Here is a 22,551-nt window from a genome sequence, read left to right as displayed (position 1 = left end):
AAGTTAAAGCACATGGGATTGGGGGTAGTGTGCTGACATGGATTGAGAACTGGTTGTCAGACAGGAAGCAAAGAGTAGGAGTAAATGGGGACTTTTCAGCAGGCAGTGACTAGTGGGGTACCGCAAGGTTCTGTGCTGGGGCCCCAGCTGTTTACACTGTACATTAATGATTTAGACGAGGGGATTAAATGTAGTATCACCAAATTTGCGGATGACACTAAGTTGGGTGGCAGTGTGAGCTGCGAGGAGGATGCTATGAGGCTGCAGAGCGACTTGGATAGGTTAGGTGAGTGGGCAAATGCATGGCAGATGAAGTATAATGTGGATAAATGTGAGGTTATCCACTTTGGTGGTAAAAACAGAGAGACAGACTATTATCTGAATGGTGACAGATTAGGAAAAGGGGAGGTGCAAAGAGACCTGGGTGTCATGGTACATCAGCCATTGAAGGTTGGCATGCAGGTACAGCAGGCGGTTAAGAAAGCAAATGGCATGTTGGCCTTCATAGCGAGGGGATTTGAGTACAGGGGCAGGGAGGTGTTGCTACAATTGTACAGGGCCTTGGTGAGGCCACACCTGGAGTATTGTGTACAGTTTTGGTCTCCTAACCTGAGGAAGGACATTCTTGCTATTGAAGGAGTGCAGCGAAGGTTCACCAGACTGATTCCCGGGATGGTGGGACTGACCTATCAAGAAAGACTGGATCAACTGGGCTTGTATTCACTGGAGTTCAGAAGAATGAGAGGGGACCTCATAGAAACGTTTAAAATTCTGACGGGGTTAGACAGGTTAGATGCAGGAAGAATGTTCCCAATGTTGGGGAAGTCCAGAACCAGGGGACACAGTCAAAGGATAAGGGGGAAGCCATTTAGGACCGAGATGAGGAGGAATTTCTTCACCCAGAGAGTGGTGAACCTGTGGAATTCTCTACCACAGAAAGTTGTTGAGGCCAATTCACTAAATATATTCAAAAAGGAGTTAGATGAAGTCCTTACTACTAGGGGAATCAAGGGGTATGGTGAGAAAGCAGGAATGGGGTACTGAAGTTGCATGTTCAGCCATGAACTCATTGAATGGCGGTGCAGGCTAGAAGGGCTGAATGGCCTACTCCTGCACCTATTTTCTATGTTTCTATAATATGGTAGAATTCTTTTTTAAGATGGAGAGTGACACAGTTAATTCAGAGACTAGGGTCACGAACTTAAGGAAAGGTAACTTTGATGGTATGAGACGGGACTGGACAGGTTAGATGCAGGAAGAATGTTCCAGATGTTGGGGAAGTCCAGAACCAGAGGATACAGTCTAAGGATAAGGGGTAGGCCATTTAGGACTGAGATGAGGAGAAACTTCTTCACTCAGAGTTGTTAACCTGTGGAATTCCCTACCGCAGAGAGTTGTTGATGCCAGTTCGTTGGATATATTCAAGAGGGAGTTAGATATGGCCCTTATGGCTAAAGGGATCAAGGGGTATGGTGAGAAAGCAGGAAAGGGATACTGAGGTGAATGATCAGCCATGATCTTATTGAATGGTGGTGCAGGCTCGAAGGGCCGAATGGCCTACTCCTGCACTTATTTTCTATGTAACAGGAAGGGGCATTCATATAGTGCTGACACATTTTTGTATTTTGATCTCTTTTTCTAATGAAAACGATTGGATCATGTTTTTGCCTTTATAAATTGTCTAAAATGAAAGGTGATGGGCCGGATTTTCGGCTTTCGGGGTTTTTCGGTAAAAACGGTAGCGATATGTGAAACTTAACGTTTTCGCTGCACTACCATTTTAAAGCCGAACTTTCGGCTTTTACATCTGCACCAGTAAGGGAGGCATTGCATAAGCATTTGCGGCGCAAAACGTGAGTTTCGGCAACTTTAGTCCGGGGCGGGGAGCGCTGCGAGAGAGGCCTTGGGAGCAGGGGGAAATAAATTCAAAAAAACATTCCAAAAACATTTACAAGACCCTTAACTACTCGGTGCATAAAATTAATAAACAAAAACTTAACTTATCTTTTTTGCAAGTTTTTGTACTTACAACTGCTGGCAGGGCTTTACCAATAGGTTTGACCTGTCACTATTCTGTCATCAAACTACGGTACGGTTCGACATTTGTGTCTGCGTACACTTAGGCCGAACTCCAAGCCACCGTCAATGCCTTCACCGATGCGTATGAAAGCATGGGCCTTACACTAAACATCCGTAAGACAAAGGTCCTCCACCAACCTGACCCCACCACACACCACCGTTCCCCCGGTCATCAAAATCCACAGCATGGCCTTGGACAACGTGAACCATTTTCCATACCTCGGGAGCCTACTATCAGCAAGGGCAAACATCTTTGACGAGGTCCAGCACCGCCTTCAGTGTGCTAGTGCAGCCTTCGGTCGCCTGAGGAAGAGAGTGTTTGAAGACCAGGACCTCAAATTTGGCACCAAGCTTATGGTCTGCAGTAGTGATAACCACCCTCCTATATGGCTCAGAGACATGGACTATATACAGCAGACACCTCAAAGCACTGGAGAAGTACCACCAGCGCTGCCTCCGTAAGATCCTGCAAATCCACTGGAATGTTAGACGCATCAATATCAGTGTTCTCGCTCAGGCCAACATCCCCAGCATTGAAGCACTGACCACTCTCGACCAGCTCCATTGGGCAGGCCACATAGTCCGCATGCCCGACACGAGACTGCTTAAGCAAGCGTTCTACTCGGAGCTCCGACACGGCAAGCGAGCCCCAGGTAGGCAGAGGAAATGTTTCAAGGACACCCTCAAAACTTCCTTGATAAAGTGCAACATCCTCACCAGCACCTGGGAATCCCTGGCCCAAGACCGCTTAAAGTAGAGGAAGAGCATTCGGGAGGGCGCTGAGCACCTCGAGTCTCGTCGCCAAGAGCATGCGGAAATCAAGCGCAGACAGTGGAAGGAACATGCGACCAACCAGGCTCCCCACCCTTTCCTTCAACCACTGTCTGCCCTACCTGTGACAGAGACTGTGATTCCCACATTGGACTGTAAAGCCACCTGAGAATTCATTTTGAGTGGAAGCAAGCCTTCCTCGATTTCGAGGGACTGCCTATGATGATGATGACCGACAGGTTTGACCTGTCGCTATTCTGGGCGCGGTGTATGAGTTGGGAGAGCGGCGAAACTCGGACGCAAACTCAATCCGAGTTGTTGCATGTTGGCGCGCCTCTCCCCGGCGGTACTTGAAGCGCTGCCGCAAATAGGTACCCAAGGATCCCGCACAGACTTTGCGACCAGGTTTTCGCCGCGGAGGGTCAAATTGTGGCGAAAACCCGGTTGCAAACCTTTCTCAAATCCAGCCCATAGTATGAAAACAAGTAAGTCAGCCCACAAAAGGGATGTGGTTTATTTTTTTTCTCATTTCTCAAGGAGAGAAGTGAATGTTGAAGGAACTGGGTTTTGCTTTAACTGTTACTCTATAGTCACTTCTCTGTAAAATAAAACAGCTATACAATTTGCATCAGGTTTTCTCTCACTAAAGTTTTCATTTCATGCATTGAAAGATTTTAGGAATATAATATGAGAGCATGTGAAAGAATCAATATCCAGTTCAGGCCACAAGGAGGTCCTATTGTTAAACTCCTGGGTGACACTAATCATATATTTAGATACTGGGCAAGACAAGCACAGGATGCCAAAGTTGTGCACAGCCTGAGCAAATGATGTGAGAGAGGGATTGATTGAATCTGTGAAAGGTAGTAGAATTTATGGTGGAGTCTCCCCAAACAAACCTTTAATTTTGAAGTGTTGAATGCATATCAGACTGATAAGCTTGGATTATTTAAATATTTACAACTGGAAAATAATAAAGGCATTCATATGTTAGTATTATTACAAGACAAATAAGGAACATCTTAACTCATTCATCCTGAAAAACCTATGGTTCCCCAACCCTTCACCCCTTATCACTATACAACTGTTGCATGATTTCGGGAATTTTGCCTACACTACCTTATTTCACATGTTGATCACTTTTTTTTCCAGCAATCAGTTGCCTTTCACTGTTTTGGACTTGTGCCCTAATGTTCTACTGTCACAACCTAATTTGAAGTAGTCTTTCAGATTTTTATTTTTCTGCACCACTTACTAGCTTATATAATTGAATACAATTGGGGGTTTCATGTCTAGTTTAAAAAGGTCAAGTATTTCCAGTTATTCCTAATAAGTCAGTTGTCTCATGCTATGCATCAGTCTTGTGGCTCTACCCTGCATTTCTTAAAGTTTGAACATTTTTCTATCTCAGTGACTAGAACTTTAGGACAAGAGCAATTTAAGCATGACTTCTTCTGACTTGTATTTTACTAGCTTAATAGAATCATAGAAATTTAAGTGCGGAAGGAAGCCATTTCAGCCCATCGTGCCTGTGCTACCCCCTTGCTACTGATTTAGCCACCAGTGGAAGTAATCTTCCACTGTTCACTCTCTTAAACCTCCTCATTACATCTCCCATACTGTTTTATGTTCCTATGAATGCAGCTTTAGTTTTTCCAATTCTTTCAGCCTAACTATATACACATTTCTAGTATCACTCTAATGAATTTACATTGCATTGTTTCCTTCAATGCAATATCCATAACTGCAGAAATTGTGACCTAACTAATGTCTTATAATAATTCATCACCACCTCACTTGCTTTTGCATTCATTGTCATTATATATAAAACCTAGAATACCATTTGCCCTTTTACTGGCAATTTACTTGCTCTTAGAGATCTGTGTATCTCTAACTAAGATCTCTATTCCTCATTTATATTTCCTTTTTAATATTTCTCGTTCCTCAGTGCCCTCCTTGTTCTTCCTTTACCATCCTTTGCAAATATTTGCTATATAGTTTAGCAGTCTGTTTGATTGGCTGGTTTATTACTCCAAAGTGATTGGGCATGTTGAGCAGTGAGTGATTTACTAATACCTCTAGATTTGGTCATTATCACATTACTGTTTGTGGGAGCTTGCTGTGCGCAAATTGGCTGCTGTGTTTCCCACATTACAACAGTGACTACACTCCAAGTACTTCATTGGCTGTAAAGCGCTTTGTGACGTCCGGTGGTCATGAAAGGCGTTATATAAATGCAAGTCTTTCTTTCAACTTCACTTTTAGCTAATTTGACACTATTTCTGATGTACTAATGCTGCCCATTTTTCCTATGTGCAGTACTTTAAACTGGTCCATATTACATTTTATATGTTACTGTTCTACTTATATATTCACTTGTATATTGTAGTAACTTATTTTGTAGCTTCCACACTGCCTCCTGAAGATACAACAGGCATTTATGAGAATTTGACCAAGTTGCATTGAACTTCTAATCCAAGGCTGACACTACATTACTGAAAAAGCCTTCAGCAATCTTAGCCTTACTTTCTGGAACTTACTCACATAACCACGCTGCATATCTACCTTCCTTGCCTCCTTTAAAAGCCTCCTTAAAATCTATTTTCTTAACTGAGCTTTTAGTCATCTAACCACCCCATAAGGGCTCTCCGTCCATTCCTTTTCTTCTAGTGTTAAATCCAAGGAAGAGGCATATAAATTGGCCAGAAAAAGCAGCAAACGTGATGACTGGGAGAAATTTAGAATTCAGCAGAGGAGGATTTAGGGTTTAATTAGGAGGGGAAAATAGAGTGAGAGTAAGCTTGCAGGGAACATAAAAACTGAATGCAAAAGCTTCTATAAATATGTGAAGAGAAAAAGATTAGTGAAGACTTGCAGTCAGAATCAGGTGAATTCATAATGGGGAACAAGGAAATGGCAGACCAATTGAACAAATACTTTGGTTCTGTCTTCACTATGGAAGAAACGAATAACCTCCTGAAAATACTAGGGACCGAGGGTCTAGCGAGAAGGGGGAACTGAGAGAAATCCTTATTAGTCAGGAAATGGTGTTAAGGAAATTGAAGGGACTGAAGGCCAATAAATCCCCAGGGCCCGATTGTCTGCATCCCAGAGTAATTAAGGAAGTGGTCCTAGAAATAGTAGATGCATTGGTGGTCATTTTCCAACATTCCATGGACTCTGGATCAGTTCCTATGGAGTGGAGGGTAGCTAATGTAACCCCACTTTTTAAAAAAAGGAGGGAGAGAGAAATCAGGGAATTATAAACCGGTTAGCCTGACATCGGTGGTGGGGAAAATGCTGGAGTCAATTATTAAAGATGTAATAGCAGCGCATTTGGAAAGCAGTGACAGGATCGGTCCAAGTCAGCATGGTTTATGAAAGGGAAATCATGCTTGACAAATCTGGAGTTTTTTGAGGATGTAACTAGTAGAGTGGATAAGGGAGAACCAATGGATGTGGTGCATTTGGCCTTTCAAAGGGCTTTTGACAAGGTCCCACATAAGAGATTAGTGTGCAAAATTAAGGCACATGGTATTGGGGATAATGTATTGACTTGGATAGAGAAATGGTTGGCAGACAAGAAGCAAAGAGTGGGAATAAACGGGTCTTTTTCAGAATGGCAGGCAGTGATTAGTGGTGTGCCGCAGAATTCAGTGCTGGGACCCCAGCTATTTACAATATACATCAATGATTTAGATGAAGGAATTGAATGTAATATCTCCAAGTTTGCAGATGACGCTAAGCTGGGTGGTAGTGTGAGCTGCGAGGAGGATGCTAAGAGGCTGCAGGGAGACTTGGACAGGTTAGGTGAAGGGGCAAATGCATGGCAGATGCAGTATAATGTGAATAAATGTGAGGTTATTCACTTTGGTGGCAAAAACAGGAAGGCAGATTATTATCTGAATGGTGACAGATTAGTAAAAGGGGAGGTGCAACAAGACCTGGGTGTCATGGTACATCAGTCATTGAAGGTAGGCATGCAGGTACAGCAGGCAGTAAAGAAAGCAAATGGCATGCTGGCCTTCATAGCTAGGGGATTTGAGTACAGGAGCAGGGAGGTCTTGCTGCAGTTGTACAGGGCCTTGGTGAGAATTGTGTGCAGTTTTGGTTTCCTAATCTGAGGAGGACGTTCTTGCTATTGAGGGAGTGCAGCGAAGGTTCACCAAACTGATTCCCGGGATGGCAGGACTGACACATGAGGAAAGACGGGATCGGCTCGGCTTATACTCACTGGAATTTAGAAGAATGAGAGGAGATCTCATAGAAACGTATAAAATACTGACAGGACTGGACGGGTTAGATGCAGGAAGAATGTTCCCGATGTTGGGGAAGTCCAGAACCAGGGGACACAGTCTAAGGATAAGGGGTAAGCCATATAGGACCGAGATGAGGAGAAACTTCTTCACTCAGAGAATTGTGAACATGTGGAATTCTCTACCACAGAAAGTTGTTGAGGCCAGTTTGTAAGATATATTCAAAAAGGAGTTAGATGTGGCCCTTACGGCTATAGGGATCTGGGGCATGGAGAGAAGGCTGGGGTGGGGTACTGAGGTTAAATGATCATATTGAATGGCGTCGCAGACTCGAAGAGATGAATGGCCTGCTCCTGCACCTATTTTCTATGTTTCTATTATGTGCCTTAGACCTTTTTTCCATGTTAAAGCTGCTACATATATATACAAATTGTTGCGCATTAGTAAACAAACAATCAAACTATAAGTTTATGCTAAACACTTTATTGACCCCTTGACTACCTTGCAATGTCATCAGTATGACCCAGCATATCCTGTTCATCTCAGGAGTGCAGAGCAGGTGCAAACAGTGTTTGCACATAGTATGCACTGGATGATTCTGCATCTATGTATGTTAAAATGATGGAAATATCAGCAAAGCCAATTATGTCACCAATAGAATTCTGGTAGGTAAGCCTGTAATTCAAAACTTTGTTCAAAACCATTCTGCAAATTTTTCAAACTTTGTCCAAAGATTATCAGAATTTATTTTTTTAAATCACTCCAACGACGTACCACTTTTTTCACTCAGAACAAAGATCCAAATAACTGGATAAAATAATAGAATTGGTTAGTTGGAGTAAGCATGAGCCTTTCCTGTATTGCTGCTTTTAAAGTAGCACCTTTTTAGTTCAGATTCTGGAACGCTGGCAATTGTGAACCAGCTCCCAGCATTTACACTTCTAAATCTGTCCCCCATATCTGTCCAGAGTTACAGATTCAGTTTTTCATGGGTCTGGATGTCTGCACTGGGACAAGGGAGCCAGATTTAGCCATGTATATATTACATCCTTGAGGTGAACAGGACTCATCTGATTATACCGATGACATCAGAAGGTGTCACAAGTTATGTCCGTGAAGAGCTCAGCATAAACTGCTTACTAATGTATTTGTTTGATAGTTTAAGTGCTGATGTAAAAGAAGCCTAGGAACAATGACTTTGAAGTTTCTTGGGATCTTCAGATTGGAGTCCAAGTAATTTAATGTTTGCATGTCCGATTCTTTTCAATGTGGATAGGTTTTAAGGCGGGTTTCACATTATTGCAGAAATTACTTAAAATGAGGGGGGAGTAGTCATTTGCTCTAGAATATTACATAGAATCATAGAAACTTACAGCATGGAAGGAGGCTATTTTGGCCCATTGTGTCACGCCTGCCAACCAAGAGCTATTCAGTCTAATCCCACTTTCCAGCTCTTGGTCCGGAGCCCTGCAGGTTACGGCAGTTTCAGTGCACATCCAAGTATTTTTTAAATATGGTCAGGGTTTCTGCCTCTACCACCCTTTCAGGCAATAAATTCCAGACCCCCACCACCCTCTGGGTGAAGAAATTTCCCCTCATATCTCCACTAAACTTCCCCCCAATTACTTTAATGTATGGTTGTTAACCCCTCTGCCAAGGGAAACAGATCCTTCTTACCCACTCTATCCAGGCCCCTCATAATTTTATACACCTCAATAAGATCTCCCCTCAGCCTCCTTTGTTCCAAAGAAAAAAGACCCAGCATCACCAATCTTTCCTCATATCCAAAATACTCCAGTCCAGGCAACATTCTTGTAAATCTCCTCTGCACCCTTGTGCAATCACATTTTTCCTGTACTGTAGTGACCAGAACTGCACACAGTACTCAGCTGCGGCCTAACCAGTGTTTTATACAGTTCAAGCATAATCTCCTTGCTCTTGTATTCCATGCCTTGACAACTAAAGGCAAGGATTCCATATGCCTTCTTAACCACCTTATCTACCTGGCCTGCTACCTTCAGGGATCTATGGACCTGCATTCCAAGGTCCCTTTGTTCCTCTACACTTTTCAGTGTCGTACCATTTAATGTGTATTCCCTTGTCTTGCTAGACCTCCCCAAATGCATTACCTCACACTTATCCGGATTGAATTCCATTTGCCACTGTTCTGCCCACCTGACCAGTACATTGATATCTTCTGCAGTCCGCAGCTTTCTTCTTCATTATCAACTACACAGCCTATTTTACCATCATCTGCAAACTTCTTAATCATACCCCCAACATTCAAGTCCAAGTCATTGATATATACCACAAAAAGCAAGGGATCCAGCACTGAGCCCTGCGAAACCCCACTGGGTACAGCCTTCCAGTTACAAAAACACTCATCAACCATTACCCTTTGCTTCCTGCCTCTGAGCCAATTTTGGATTCAACTTGCCATTTTGCCCTTGATCCCATGGGCTTTTACTTTAGTGACCAGTCTGTCATGTGGGACCTTATCGAAGTTTTGCTAAAATCTATATACACTACATCATATGCACGACACTCTTTGTGACCCACCTGGTTACCTCCTCGAAAAATTCACTCAAGTTAGTCAGACACGACCTTCCCTTAACAAATCTATGCTGACTGTCTGACACTAACTATTGCCAATTTCTAAAGCAATTTTCCTTCTGGTACATCCAAGCAAAGCACTAGACAAATGTTTGTCTATAGTTTGGCTAGATTATTTGTCAATAGTGTTCATTTCAATATTTGTCCCCCACAAATTTCAGTTTGGACATCAGCTGGAAATTATAATACACTAGTTGTTACAGGAGGTTAATTTTCAAGTTTAAAAAATGTAATATTTTTGCACATTTTTAATTTGCAAACATGTTCTTTTTGATAGAGCAACAGAAACATCAGAAGATATTGAAAGCCTTCGGCCACCTCGATTTATTCATGAAGATGGAGTAATTAGGCCGTACAGGTTGAGAGAGGGGATTGGCATACAGGTGTTACAGGTAATTGATTATAGTTACTTGTCTACATTTACTGTACAAGGGTGGTTTCTAATATTGAAAAATAAACGACTTTGCATTTCTAAATTATTTTTACATATGAGGATTTCTTATGTGCAGTTGTTTCAGCACTGCTTGCTGTATATACAATATGCACTCAGTATAACTGATATATTGGTGGCTGTGTGCTTTGTCTTAGTGTATTTTTCCAAAAAAGGTGGCACAGAAAACTGCAGTAAAACTAACCAGTTATTTTACTTCTTTCCCTCTTTACCATGCTTGCAGAAAGGAAAGGCCTGCAAAGAATGGAATAGGTTGACAATGACCATGCTGATAATTAATCTGATCAAATTGCTGTATACCATCAATGCATGCATTCATAACAGTCCAGTTGTCTGCAGCCATAACCATCAGTGGTCCTGTTAGTGTCTTACTGTTCTATGATGTTTTTGTTTTTAGTTGAAAAGGTGCATACTGGAAAATTCATAGGGATAGACAGAGAAACGGACAGCATGCCTGTATTCTTGAACATTTCCAACTAAAATGTTTGCAAGTTGCCTAAATCAAAGAAGGCTAAGAAGAGAATTTTTCAGAAAATATACTTAGTGTAGGACATTGTTTGTTCTCTTAGTGTTTGTTTACTCCCACTTTTGAGTTTTAATTTGGCTCATACTCATGTCTTCTATTGCTGTTTCTAATTCTGTGTTCAGTGTTGTAGTTTGTATTTAATAAGAATTGCATAAGAAACTCCAGGTAATTGTACAATTGTGAAGTTGCTGTAATAAAAGCTTTGTCCAATTTCTATAGTTCTATTCATGTCGCTCATCGCATTGCTTCAAATTTCCCTCTTCAACTCCCACACTGTTGCTTTTTAATTCACAATAGTACTGCAACTAATAAAATCATAACATGCACAAAAATGACTTTTTTATAGTTTCTACTTAGGCATATATTAAGGTATGAACTTGTAGCTATGTTTTTACTATTCCTAGGTGTTCTATTACATATTCACTAACCTTGATATAAGTGTGGTCTACTTTTTTAAAAAAAGAATGGGGCCGATATTGCCCAGCGCCCCATTTGGAGGCGGTAACCTTCCGGGCCTGGGACTTTTACCGCCTGGGCCGGAAGTCCTGACCCAGCGTGGAATTGGGCTTTGCGGCCCTCAAATGAGGCGAAGCGCTGTCTTGGGCGCTCTGCCTCGTTAGAGGAGCACTCCTGGGGTGTCAAAGCGGCGCTACGTGGAAGCTCCGTGTAGCTCTGACGCGCGGCAATGCCCCTCACCTTCAGTCAAAGGGGAAGGCCGCTGCGCACTCTGCAGGCCGTTTGGTGGCCACCACTGGGCCACTAGGGACTCACTCAACTGGGCCAACAGCCCGGCACCCAAAATGAAGTGCTTGATGGTGGCCCAGCCAAGACGAGGGCCACCATTGCCGGGCTGACCGAGGAGTCAGCCGAGAAAATAAAATGCCGGCCCGGGGTACACACCGCCTCCCCATTAAGGGGCAGTCCAGGCAGATGTCAGCTGGCGCTGACATCGGCCTGCGACAACCTCGTGGCCCATGGTTAATTTCCCCCGTGGGCCGCAAAGATGTCGGCGCAGGGCACAATGTGGTCGGCGCGCATGGTGATGATGTCATCGTCTGTTATGCACCAGCCCGACCACAGGAGAAAAGGCCAACAAAAAAGGGGCAATTTTGATCCCAATATTCCATTGTCCTAGCTCAATTATTATGGGGAGGTGCCCTGTGTAAAATGAACTATAACTTCGGATTGGTCTGGAAGCTGATTTTGAGCTACTAAACCCTGAGAAAAGTGCATGCCCAGTGTGTTTTCCAAGGGTCTGCTAGCTCTGGGTTAACACTCAAGCTGGTTTGAACTGCCAGCTTCTGATGCAATGATTGTAGCCAATTCAGCAGGATTTATGGATGTGGGGGGTGGGAGGGGTTGGTATGGAAGGACAGATAAGGAATTGTTGTTGACATCACTGCAGCAGCCATAGCTGAAATGGTGAATCTCTGTGGAGTGAGAATTTTTTAAAAGGTGTTGATTAAAATTTTGAATTTATGTTCTTTCACTATATAAAAAAAAGTACTCCCACAGGTTTTTGGGAGAGAAAAAGTTTTAAAAATGTTTCATGACGGAATATCAAACCTTGGCACTTCCTCAATTAGCAATGGCAAAAATGTAAAATATTTGTGAACTATTATTTTGCACATTTTTAGGATAGCGGTAGTTTTAAATATAACATTTAACCATTAACATCTTGTTAACTGCGATTTGTAAATTATTTGTACAACACCTTTTAACTAAATATAATCTAATCTCGTACCAGGGGACACAGTCTTAGGATAAGGGGATAAGAGGTAGGCCATTTAGGACTGAGATGAGGAGAAACTTCTTCACTCAGAGTTGTTAACCTGTGGCATTCCCTGCCGCAGAAAGTTGTTGATGCCAGTTCATTGGATATATTCAAGAGGGAGTTAGATATGGTCCATACGGCTAAGGGGATCAAGGGGTATGGAGAGAAAGCAGGAAAGGGGTACTGAGGGAATGATCAGCCATAATCTTATTGAATGGCGGTGCAGGCTCGACGGGCCGAATAGCCTACTCCTGCACCTATTTTCTATGTTTCTATGTTGCCAAGTGACCTAGTCATAGCAGATGATAGAATTTTTTTTTACAAAAATCCATGACTTGTGAAATTCACATACTCTTTAAGATAGCTCCCTCCAGCACATGATCTCGAATGATCATGGCCCTGAAATTCCAGCCTCCCCGGGTCCATACGGAGTTCCTACGGAGCCGGGAAGGCATCGGAAATGCCGGATTCTAGCGCGTAATGCGCATGTGCTGAAAACCGGCATTTTCGATCTGTCAAGTTTCTGGCTTGACAGGTGGCTACATCTCTGGAGCGAGGACATTTGTAAGTGTAAATTTCCGATATTTATGCTTCCAAATGTCCTCAAAAAGCTTGCGCCTAAAAAAGCAGGCGCATAGCCTACTTTTACAGGCGCAAGTGTTTTTAAAAAAAACACAAACATATAAAAATAAAGTTATTAAAGCATATATTATCATTAACAGCCCTCCCACAACTGTAAGTTCATTTTTTTTAAACTTTTTTTTAAAAATCGGGAAATTATTTTTTTTTAAGACATTAATAACTTTAATTTAAATGAATGTAATTAATTATTTTCTATTTTTTATTAGTGTTTTGGGTGTTTGGGGCTGTGTTTTGGGTGTTTTGGGCTCTATCACAATCGTAGTAATAGGAGTTTAGGACCCTGCGCAACTCCTATTATTACGATATTTTACCTGATTGGCTGCCCAGAGCCATGTGACTCCAGCTCGAGGCCTGCGTATGCGCCGACATGCACGCGCTGCGAATCGCAGTCGAAGGAGGCCTCAGCATCGGAAAGTCCAACGTGGGCACCAGCTTAAGGTAGGTGCGTATTTTTTCTCTAAAATGCCCGCGGGAAGGCCAAACGGAATTTCAGGGCCCATGTTTTATTAACATTTAAATTAATTATTTTACTTTAATTATTTTTTAGTTCAGGAATGCACTGCTTGAAAGGGTGGGGGAGTGGGACGAATTGGATAGCTCTTTCAAAGAGCCAGCACAGGCATAATCATTTGTGTGGCCTCTTTCTGTGCTGTATGATTCTTCCTCACGTGAGCTATCTATAACTGTCTTATTTGGTTTCAGAACCATTAAGATCCCCACCTTACACACAGCAGGTACTTGTATTCTGTAGTAAAATAAATGGAAAACAAGTTTTATTAGCTAGCCAGAAAAAAATATTAATGAATAATCACAATAGCCTTTGGTGCTGCAGGAATGCTACTGGTTGAAATTGATGGCTCTTGGGAGCAATTAGTTGTCTTTATCCAAGATGTTATGTATGATTTGTAACCAGAAACTTTTGTAAGGATTTGCATTTTGGTTTTGCCCTGGCGACAGTAGTATCATGGCATGAATATTACACTGCATTACTCAAATGGGGACTTCATTCTCTCCTGTTCTCTTCAGCTGTTCCTCTGTCACTGTCTCAGTTGTCGCTCAGTGGTAGCACTCTTGTCTATGAGTCAGAAGGTTGTGGGTTCAAGTCTCACACCAGAGGCTGACACTCCAGTGACACTGAGGGAGTGCTGCATTGTCGGAGGTGCCATCGTTAAGATAATGGCCCTGAAATTCCGATTTCGCCTTCCCTCGGGCATTTTGAGAAAAAATTCGCACTTGCCTTAAACTGCTGCCCACGTCCGCACTTCCTTCGACTGTCAGTCGCAGTGATTGCACGTGGGGACGTGCGTGCACAGTGCTGGAGCTGGTGTCACATGGCTCTGGGCAACCAATCAGGTAAAGTATCATAGTAATAGGAGTTCTGCAGGGTCCTAAACTCCTATTACTATGATTGTGCTAGACCCAAAACACAGCCCCAAACACCCAAAACAGTAATAAAAAATAGAAAATAATTACACCACATTAATTTAAATTAGTTATTATTGTCTTAAAAAAATAATTTCCCGATTTTGTTTTTAAGTTTTTTTAAATAAACTTACTGTTGTGGGGAGGGTTTTTAATTTTATATATTTTAATAACTTTATTTTTATGTTTTTGTGATTTTTAAAATACTTGCGCCTGTAAAAGTAGGCTATGCACCTGCTTTTTCAGGCACAAGATTTTTGAGGACATTTGTAAGCGTAAATATCGGAAATTTACATTTACAAGTGTCCTCGCTCCCGATCTGGCTACGATCTGTCAAGCTAGAAACTTGACAGATCGGAAATGCCAGTTTCCAGCGCACGCGCATTGCACGCTGGAAACTGGCATTTTCGATGCATTGCTGGGTCCGTAGGAACTCCATACGGACCCGGGGAGGTCGGAATTTCAGGGTCACTGTGATAAACCGAGGCCCCGTCTGCCCCCTTGGGTGGACATAAAAGAACCCAAGGCACTATTCAAAGAAAAGCAGGGGAGATCTCCCCGGTGTCCTCGCCTTTATATCTCAACTTACATCACTAAAAACAGATTATCTGATCATTATCACATTGTTGTTTGTGGGACCTTTGCTATGCACAAATTGGCTGCCGGATTACCTTCATTACAACAGTGACTGCACTTCAAAAGTACTTCATTGGCTGTAAAGCACTTTGAGAGGATCTGAGGTCGTGAAAGGCGCTATATAGGCGTAAGTCTTTCATTCTTGCATGTTCTCATGTGCTTTTCACTCTCTATCTGGTTTTGACTTTTTTAAGTAAATGATTCCTTTTTTGTACACATTGTGGTCAATGAAGAATTTTCCCATTTCAAGAACACGTGGAATAAATGTTTCTCTTCTGTACCCTGACATCATTGCCTTAGCTCCAACATCAAAAATGTATCCCTTATTACACCAGCGTGATATTTTCCAAAATAGCCATTTGTGTGCATGTATCACGCTCTCTTTTTCTCTCTCTCCTGTCTGTATGTCTCCTCTCTCTCTCTCTCTCTCTCTCTCTCTCTCTCTCTCTCTCTCGCGCCTTTGTCCCTCCTAATTTTTTCTCCTAACTGTCTGTCTCTGTCTCTCTCTTTCTCTGTCTGTCTGTCTCTCTCCCGCCCTCCATCCTGTCCTTGGCTCGGTATCAAATTTTGTTTGATTACACTCCTGTGAAGTGCCTTGGGACACTTTACTACGTTAAAGGTGCTATGTAAATGCAAGTTGTTGTCTGTGTATCTCTCCTGTTGGGTCTCTATCTTGTCTGCCCCTTTCCAGCTTTATTCCCACTTGTCTAGCTGGAAAGCCATTGAAGAAAATAACATATGGTTTCAGTGAACATAAGATTTGTTTCTGCAGCAACAGGCAATAGATGTTTACGTTGCGAAGATGGAAGCATGCAATTGAGCCGAATTTTTAAAAAAAAAGGGAATTATTGGGCCAAATATTTCTAAAATTTCCTTTGTTATTATGAGTGTTCATATAGATTTTAAATAATTGTAGGAGCTAGGGAACTGCATTTTATTTAGGTTGGTTTATTCTAATTAATTAAACTTGGACATGTAGTAAACAATGAGGAAGATCGTAATAGAGGACATTTTTTTAAAAAAAGGAGGGAGAGAGAAAATGGGTAATTATAGACTGGTTAGCTTGACATCAGTAGTGGGGAAAATGTTGGAATCGATCATGAAGGACGAAATAGCAGCGCATTTGGAAAGCGGTGACAGGATTGGACCAAGTCAGCATGGACTTATGAAAGGGAAATCATGCTTGACGAATCTTCTGGAATTTTTTGAGGATGTAACTAGCAGAGTGGACAAAGGAGAACCAGTGGATGTAGTGTATTTGGACTTTCAGAAGGCTTTTGACAAGGTCCCGCACAAGAGATTGTTGTGCAAAATCAAAGCACATGATATTGGAGATAATATACTGACATGGATAGGGAACTGGTTGGCAGACAGGAAGCAGAGAGTCGGGATAAACGGGTCCTTTTCAGAATGGCAAGCAGTGACTAGTGGAGTGCCGCAGGGCTCAGTGCTGGGGCCCCAGCTCTTTACAATATATATTAACGATTTGGATGAAGGAATAGAGTGTAATATCTCCAAGTTTGCAGATGACACTAAACTGGGTGGCGGTGTGAGCTGTGAGGAGGACGCTATGAGGCTGCAGGGTGATTGGACAGGTTAGGTGAGTGGGCAAAAGCATGGCAGATGCAGTATAATGTGGATAAATGTGAGGTTATCCATTTTTGGGGCAAAAATACGAAGGCAGAATATTATCTGAATGGCGGCAGACTAGGAAAAGGGGAGGTGCAACGAGACCTGGGTGTCATGGTTCATCAGTAACTGAAAGTGGGCACACAGGTACAGCAGGCAGTAAAGAAGGTAAATGGTATGTTGGCCTTCATAGCTAGGGGATTTGAATATAGAAGCAGGGAGGTCTTACTGCAGTTGTACAAGGTCTTAGTGAGGCCTCACCTGGAATATTGTGTTCAGTTTTGGTCTCCTAGTCTGAGGATGGACGTTCTTGCTATTGAGGGAGTGCAGCGAAGGTTCACCAGACTGATTCCAGGGATGGCTGGGCTGTCATATGAGGAGAGACTGGATCAACTGGGCCTTTATTCATTGGAGTTTAGAAGGATGAGAGCGGATCTCATCGAAACATATAAGATTCTGACAGGACTGGACAGGTTAGATGCGGGAGAATGTTCCCGATGTTGGGGAAGTCCAGAACCAGGGGGCATAGTCTTTGGATAAGGGGTATGCCATTTAGGACTGAGATGAGGAGAAACTTCTTCACTCAGAGAGTTGTTAACCTGTGGAATTCCCTGCTGCAGAGAGTTGTTGATGCCAGTACATTGGATATATTCAAGAGGGAGTTAGATATGGCTCTTACAGTTAAGGGGATCAAAGGGTATGGAGAGAAAGCAGGAAAGGGGTACTGAAGGAATGATCAGCCATGATCTTATTGAATGGCGGTGCAGGCTCGAAGGGCCGAATGGCCTACTCTTGCACCTATTTTCTATGTTTCTATAGACAGGCTGGTGGAATTGGTGGACACATGGAAGATGAAATTCAACACAGAAAAGTGTAAGGTGATACATTTTGGTGGGAAGAATGGGGAGATACAATACGTGCTAAATGGTATAATTTTAAAGGGGTGCAAGAAGAGAGACACAAGAGGTATTTGTGCACACGTCTTTGAAGGTGGCAGGACAGGTTAACAAAGCAGTTAATAAAGAATATGTGATCCTGGGCTTAATAAATAAAGGCATAGCCAGGAAGTTATGCTAAACCTATATAAAACATTAGTTTGGCCCCAGCTGAAGTATTGGCCCCTATTTACATTTGCTGGATTTTTGGCATCCGCATATGTTAACGTACGATTTTTTTTGTGTACATTGGTGCCGGAAAAAAAAATCCAAAGAAATCTTTGAATTTGGTGCAGCGCTCTCCGAAGTTAGTCTGTGGGGCGGAGCTTCAAGTCTGCGCTAAAAACTCTGGGCATGCACGAAAAGCTGATGTTGCCAGGGCAACCATAGACGCTGAAGCCCGCTCCCTCAAAAGGACTGTTACTCCACCGCTGCGGACAGGGCCACAAAGGACCTCTCTTCCCCCACCGCTGGACCCACGGCCACCGCGCCCACCCCTTCCTCGGCTGGACTTGCTGCCACCACTGCCCCCCACCCCCGCTGCACCTGCTGCCACTGCTCCTCCCCACCCCCCGGAAAACAGTCCTAGGATTGCAGTGGGGGAGCAGTCCTTTTTGCCCGGGATTGCACCGGGGGGGGCGGGGGCATCAGTCGTATGGCCCAGGATTGCAGCGGGGTGAGTAGACCTTTCAGCCCGGAAATCTTCTTCCCTTGCTCCAAAAAGAGTTCCCTGTGAAAAAAGTATTTTATTTGGTATTATTGCCTCGCACCTGTCCTCATGTGCGCTGCGCTGATTCCTTAACTTAACAGATGGGGTTTTTTGCAGTGCTCTTGGCCAGTGTGCACCGCGCTGAAAAAAATCGTGGACAGCCAGAATCGGTTAAAGAGTCAAAAACTGCATAGAAATCAGTTTTCAACCAGACTTGCGCCAAAAAATATTGCGTACAAATTTTGAGCAAAATTGCAAAATCCTGATTGCTCCAAAAAAAATCAGCAGACGCCAAAAATACGTTACTCAATGGTGGCGAAAATAGAACCCATTGTGTCAAATTCTGAGCACCACACTCTAGAAACGACGTGAGGCTTTGGAGAGGGTACAGAAGAGATTTACTAGAATGGTACCAGGGATGGGGGAGTTCAGTTAAGTGGCTAGACTGGAGAACCTAAGGTTGCTCTCCTTGGAGCAGAGATGGCTTAAAGGACATTTGATAGAGGTGTTTAAAATAGTGAGGAGTTTAGATTGAGTAAATAAAGAGAAACAGTTTCCAATAGCTGAAGGGTTGCTATCCAGAGGCCAGATTTAATGTGATTGGCAAAAAAACCAGAGGCGACATGAGGAAAACCATTTTTACGCAATGAGTGATTAGGATTTGGAATGCACTGTCTGATTGGCTGGTGGATACAGATTCAATAGTAGCCTTCAAAAAGGAATTGGATAAATACTTGGAAGGAGAAAAAATTGCCAAGATATGGGGAAAGAGTGGGGGAATAGGACTAACTGGATTGCTCTTCAAACGAGCCAACGCAGACTCGATGGGCCGAATGGCCTCCTTTGCTGTACTAGCCTATGATTCTATGATGGGATTTAAACCAAAATTAATATTTTTAACTGCATCACAAACCATTGTGCAAAATTTAAAAACATGGCTATTTGTTGCCTGGCTCTGAAATTGAAAGATTTGAGGTGGCAATCTTCTTTTAAAATTCAAGGTTTTCTTTGAAGCTAAATAAATTTAGGGCCATTTTGCTAGTTTTGCCAGTGGTGTAACACAGTCCTTAAAAAAAAAATTAAGGGCCAATTTTCTTGAGAACTGTTTTTGTGACATCTCTCGGGGTCAAACTCAACCAAAGCACCATCTTTTGCGAATTTCCCCAATATGGATATTTTTATGGACAGTGCTAAATACCGTTTTTAAAAAGTTGCCTTACCTGGTGGAGTTGGATGGAAATCGACGATAACGGGGCTATCTTGGGTTCTCTTCAACATAAATCCAATCACTGGTTTGTTTACAGTGGGCCTGCTAAAGCTAACTCGTGTGCTCACACTCCGAATTAGCTGGTATTTGTTTTAATTGGCACTTTGAAGAAAATATTAACTTTATTTTATTGGAAACTATTTAGTTATCCTCAATTTCGAAGCAGCAATACTTCTCTTTTCAGACACTGGGAAGTTCCAAAAAGAACAGGTACAACTGTGACTTCAGAAAGTCAGTATAGATCGGCACCAGATACCAATAAACGGCGCTTTGCAGGTTGGGTGTTGATATGGGTTTTGTGTGAAAAGTTGTTCAAAGTTGTAAAATGTCAACGACGACATCTTGGAAAACGGAGCTGAGTTAAAGCTTTTGGAGGGAAGGCTGTGTTTACAGATTGAGCTTTTTGTGAGTTTATAATTAATTTTTAAGGACATTTAAAAAATGGAGGCTATTCTATCTTTGCCATATGTGGTGCGTACTTATGCTCTCCTGGCTTTTCATCGAAGAAGGCTTATTCAGCAGCATTGTCAGCGTAATCAAAGTGGTCGCATACTTATGGGGAGGAGGCCTTACCATGAACGAGTTTACAGGGAGAGGCGTTCATATCTGCACCTGACTGAGGGACAGTGTGTTAGACGGCTGGGCTTTCGAAAAGAGGTGATCGCAGAAATATGCCTGCTCATAAAGACAGACATGCAGCCTAGACGCGGGAGGAGGACTGCACTGCCCGTTGAGGTCAAGGTAACTGGCACTTTCCTTCTATGCCTCTGGCTCCTTTCAGGCATCAACTGCAGCACGCTACACATAGCTGCATTTGCCAGGTGACTGCTGCACTGTTTGCACGCAGGGACGACGACTTCATTAACTTCCCAATGACCAAGGAGGCACAGAATGAGAGGGCTGAAGGCTTTGCACGAATTGCTGGCTTCCCCAAGGTACAGGATGCCATTGACTGTACGCACATCGCCCTGCGAGTACCTTTACAGGAGCCAGAGATTTACAGAAACCGAAAGGGATTCCACTCGCTGAAAGTACAGATCGTCTGCGACCATACTCGGCGTATCATGGCAGTAGATACAAAATATCCAGAAAGCCTCCATGATGCTTTCATCTTGTGTGAGAACAGTGCCTCACAGATGTTTGAGCAGCAGCCGGAAGGTCAGAGCTTGATGTTGGGGAACAAAGGTTGCCACCATGACCCCCCCTCCACAAAACGCAGACAGAAGGCGAGCATCGCTACAATATGTGCCACATAGCCACTCGCAACATCGAGAAGACAATTGTAGTGCTAAAGTAGCGATTCCGATGCCTGGACCACTCTGGAGGCTACCTGTAATACTCCCCTCAGCGAGTCGGTGAGTTCACCGTGATGTGCTGTACACAACTTAGCCATCATGAGGGAACAGATATTCCTACTGGAGGATATTGCAGAACCAGCTCAGGCGAGGTAGGTGGGGGGGAGGAGGCTGACGACAAGAATGAGGAGGACAAGGAACCCATGGCACCACTGCAACCCGCAGGACGATGGGGGGGAGAGGGAAGAGGAGACCTCGTGGACGTTACGCCATTGCAAGAGCCTTGCGTCAGCAGCTGATACTTCACCGTCTTGCATGAAGGCTGAACAGCACGTTTCATCATTGTATCCTACCATGTTGACTATTTCCACCTGCAAATGACACATAACATAAGTTTGGTTTATTTGAAAAAATAATGTACATAATTTTGCTTTAGTTGAAAAAATAACATACATAATTTTGCTTTAGTTGAAAAAATAATTTACAATTTATTAAACATTTGTACACTTGTACTTAACTTTAATTAAAAAAATTATATTAAACTTAACATTTTTAAATTAACATCACTTAAATAACAATGACAGAAGAACAAAAGAACAGTAAAACAACAGCAGCAGCAAACAAACATCAGCTGCAGCCACCTCTTTCCCCCCCCCCCCCACTCCCTTATTTAAACACCACTGTGCCGTCTGCCCTTGCCCTTGCCTGTTACCGCAGGCTTAGCCCTAATCCTAGTGAGCCCAAGCTTCTTCTTACTGTCTCGAATATGGCGCTCCAATTGTTGGGGGACAGACCCAAGAGACAGCAATCTAGAAGGCCCGGATTCGGCCTCTTTGGCCTGTGGATCAACCTGCGGGATTGGAGTGGGAATGGCATCACTTGCTATCGTCAATTGCCGCTGGGCAATGACAGCCTCGGCGTGCTCCCGCGTTGCAGCAACTATCTCCGACATGCCTGCAGATAATGCTGCTATTCCTCCCGACATGCCCTCCCTAATATCACCAGATAGTGCTGCTAATTCTCCCTTGATCCTATCCATGGCCTCAAGGAGTGATTTTGTAAGCTGAACGCTCTCCCCCCTCATTCCCATGAGCTCTACCACCTCCCGTGGAGCCTGCATTTCAGGAAAGCACTGTTAAGGTCTCTTCCTCCTCCATACAGACGGGGTTGTTGCTGCCCTGGGTGTGATTTCCTGCAACCCATTGGGACCCGCAACCTCAGAGGGTGGACAACCCACAAATGTCTCCTTGCACGTAGATGTGTTGAAAACGCCTGGTACATCTGTGGCCTGCAACTTCAACAATTGCAATATCACCATCTGATCAGCCTCCTCCCCCCTCCCCCCATTATAATATCGTTGGGCTCCTGCTCCTTCTTATTCTCCTCCTTGTCGTCCTCCTGATCACCCTGTGTAATTTGTTCAGTATGGCCGAGGTCATCGGGCTCATCCACTTCTGTTTCTAGCATGGTGGCAGGGTCTTGTCCTTCATTATTGGATGGCTATGCAGCATCTGCAAAATATAACAAAATAGATGAATGATTAGCA

At 43.3% G+C, this 22,551-nt stretch overlaps 1 protein-coding gene across 2 annotated transcripts in view; it reads left to right on the top strand.

The window, feature by feature from the left end:
- The window catches only part of vps13a (vacuolar protein sorting 13 homolog A), a 645,125-nt gene that overhangs the window by 542,524 nt on the left and 80,050 nt on the right, over positions 1-22,551 (top strand). For both annotated transcript variants that reach the window (XM_070882697.1, XM_070882688.1), the window contains exon 68: positions 9,997-10,111. In XM_070882697.1, coding sequence (XP_070738798.1) covers positions 9,997-10,111 — 115 coding nt within the window. The remainder of the gene's footprint in view (positions 1-9,996; positions 10,112-22,551) is intronic.

Source organism: Pristiophorus japonicus, chromosome 1 (genome assembly GCF_044704955.1).
Source record: "Pristiophorus japonicus isolate sPriJap1 chromosome 1, sPriJap1.hap1, whole genome shotgun sequence".
NCBI classification, from domain to species: Eukaryota; Metazoa; Chordata; class Chondrichthyes; family Pristiophoridae; genus Pristiophorus; species Pristiophorus japonicus.
The sequence above is the reverse complement of the archived record's forward strand: the minus strand, read 5'-3'. Positions and strand labels throughout refer to the sequence as shown.